This window comes from Aptenodytes forsteri, unplaced genomic scaffold (genome assembly GCF_000699145.1).
Source record: "Aptenodytes forsteri isolate BGI_AS27 unplaced genomic scaffold, ASM69914v1 Scaffold409, whole genome shotgun sequence".
NCBI lineage: Eukaryota > Metazoa > Chordata > Aves > Sphenisciformes > Spheniscidae > Aptenodytes > Aptenodytes forsteri.
The window spans coordinates 8,536-11,421 of record NW_008796191.1 but is presented as its reverse complement, the minus strand read 5'-3'; the positions used below and the strand labels follow the sequence as shown (position 1 = coordinate 11,421).

Here is a 2,886-nt window from a genome sequence, read left to right as displayed (position 1 = left end):
GGAGCAGCTCTGCATTCGCGAGAAAAAGCTGGATGGTCCCACTTTACTGCATTAACCATTTGCCTCCAAAGATCCCCTGTCCCACGGGGACGTGGAGAAATTAATGTCGTCTGTGCTGGAGCTCAGAATAGCTTTTCGGCAACTTCCCGAAGCAATTGCGCACGCAGCAGAGCCGCTGATAAAGCGGGGTGAGGGTGGGAGAGGAGCCAGCCTAAGTCAGCCCCAAGGTCCCTCCGTCTCGCTGTGTTACGGACTGACAGACACTTGCCCTCTCTTACACCAGCACGGACCTCGGCAGGCAGCAGTTCTGCGACTGCTGAAACCTGAGGTCTGGTCTGTCCTCTCTGACTCCACGTGTGCCCTCCAGGCCCCTGGGAACGGGAGCACTGTGGCAGAGGGGTGACAGCCTTGGCTTTGCGTGCGCTTGAGCCGGGCCAGCCTCGCCGCTGCCCTCCTGCATTATCCCAGTTGTTCTTTGCGATCCGCCCTGCGTTCCTTAAAAATAATCTTAGCAAAGCGGAGCGGGGGACTGGCTAACTGCTCTGGCTCTGTCCTCAGGCTTTCCTGCAGTGCTCTGCTGAAACAGTTTACCAGGAGGTTATTCTCCAGCCTGAGAAGATGATCCTGTGGAACAGAACAGTGGCAGCTTGCCAGGTGAGCGTGCCGGACAAAGATGGCTTAATCACAGGAGCTCCTTGGAGCGGAGAGTTGGAGCTTCCCAGTCCAACACCGGCTGTCGGCGGTGCCCAGGCCCTGCTGGAGCTTAGCTGGATCCGAGTCACTGAGGCGTTAAATCTCTGCCGCTCATCCGTACGATCCGAATGCTCTGCGGTAGCCAGCTGCATGCGTGTGCCTATCCAAAAGCCCATGAGGTGGGCAGGGAGATGGGCCAGCGGCTGAGCCAAGCCTGCTTTTGCTTGGTGTAGGGTTTGGGCGTTTTGCGCCGTTGGTGTGGCGGGGATCTGGAGGCAACGCCTGTGCCGCCCCAGAAAGGCAGAGGGACCAGTCCCAGGGCAGGAGACAAACCCGTGCACGTGCTGCCAAAGAGTTCAACCCCCTCAGCCTCAGATCAGCTGCTAAAGACACTCCAGTTGCTTTGAATCCTGCTGCTGTTTTAGGGGAGGGTCCGTCTCGCCCAGCTGTTGGCTTGTGCAGACCTGCAGGCACAGTCTGAGGAAATCTCTCTTCTTTTGTTTTGTTTTGGTGGTTTTTCCCCCCCCCAGATCTTGCAGCGGGTTGAAGACAACACGATCGTCTCATACGACGTGGCAGCTGGGGCCGCAGGCGGTGTCATTTCCCCAAGGTCAGTTTATTCCACTGTCTGTTTTGTACTGAGTCCCTAAACACCCTCCTAAAATACGGAGAGGGGCATCTGACTGTAGTGAGAGCGCTCTGCCCCAGCTCTGCCGCTCCTCGCTGGCTGGGAGCTCCCAGTGTCAACGAGGCAGGGCTGGCTGGCTGTGCGGGTAACGCTCCCAAAGGCAAGGAGCCCCTGAATTCTCCTCCAGACATTTCTGGCAGGAGTCTCGGAGCTCAAAATCTGCCTCCGTCAGTCAGTCGGTCTCCCTGATAACAGTGCTGCGCTGTGCTTTGTCCGTATGTTGACATACCTCTGCCACAGCCTTTCCCAGCAGCCCGGAGAGCGGGATCTGCCCCTTCAAAGTCCCATGCACGTTTTAAAGCAGTCGGGGCCCTTTCTTTGCTTAGGGATTTCGTGAACGTGCGCCGGATCGAGAGAAGAAGAGACAGGTACATTTCCTCAGGGATGTCGACCACGCACAGCCTGAAGCCTCCGCTCTCCAAGTATGTCAGGTAAGAGGCAGGTTCTATTTTTTTTAGCTGGTATCTGACACACGCACTTTGCTTAAGCTTAGGGCAAAGAGCCACTTAAATGAAAACCCTGCTGCCTTTCTGGCAGCGTTTGCAGGAAGCTAATCTATTTGTGGAACTAAACCTTGCTTCCCTTGTTCTTCTTCCTTTGTTAAAGAAACTCTCCGTGCTGTTCGGTGTTGCTCGGGCGTTTCCCAGCTCTCTGCTCAGGGGAGTGGAGGTGCCAACCGGTAACAGCACAAACCCCAACCCGGTCCGCATCCTGTTTATGTAACTTAATTCCCAAACAGGGCCAGCTGCCATTTCTGAGGGGCAGTAAACAGCTGACTGTGGCTCGCTTTGAGCCTCTCGGATGCCTTTTGCTTCTCCTAAGCCAGCCACTTACCGACTTTAAAGGCTACGGACATCGAGAGACGGTCCCGTGGCTGAAACAAGCTGCGTCAGGATGGACTGGCTCCCAAAGTGTCGGCAGGTCTTTGGCCTCTCCCCCTTCCGAAGGGACAGCTTCGCCCGGCTGGTGATGGATCTCGGCGGGGCTAGTCTCATCAAACAAGGACTCCTTGTTAACTGTCTGCTCCGGTGCCTGGGGCCCAGCTGTGCCACTTCGCGCACTGACTTTGTTTTTCCTAATAATCTGGTTAAAGTAATTGACATTTTAACTCGGAGCCATTATAGCTGCCTCAGTCTATTTAAGAGCTGGGGACTTCAGGGCCTAGAAAAATCTTTTTACAAATGTATACAGCAAAAATAGTGTGTTCCTGAACAAGGAAGGGAAATCTGTGTTTGGGCTGTGTGTGTGAGCACAGCTCTTGTCTCTGAGATGGATCAGATGGTGCGAGGAAGGATCTGGGGGCTGTAGTGACAAGGCTCCCCGCGCCGAGCCTGTCCTGACTGCGCAGGGTTTCCCTGGCTTCTCGGCTTTCCTGAGACCTCTTGTTTGCACCCATTTCCACAGGGTTGCGCCTTGGAAAGCTCCCCGCGGTGAAGAGCTGGTGTCGGCTGGGCTGGCACGGTCCGGAGGCAGAGCCTGCTTCTCAGCCCACAGCCCTGCGGCAG

The 2,886-nt window shown here is 55.8% G+C and overlaps 1 protein-coding gene across 1 annotated transcript in view; it reads left to right on the top strand.

Annotated features, from left to right (window-relative positions):
• The window catches only part of STARD3 (StAR related lipid transfer domain containing 3), a 19,323-nt gene that overhangs the window by 13,094 nt on the left and 3,343 nt on the right, over positions 1-2,886 (top strand). The window contains exons 11-13 of the mRNA XM_009287978.2: positions 559-654; positions 1,224-1,303; positions 1,708-1,812. Coding sequence (XP_009286253.1) covers positions 559-654; positions 1,224-1,303; positions 1,708-1,812 — 281 coding nt within the window. The remainder of the gene's footprint in view (positions 1-558; positions 655-1,223; positions 1,304-1,707; positions 1,813-2,886) is intronic.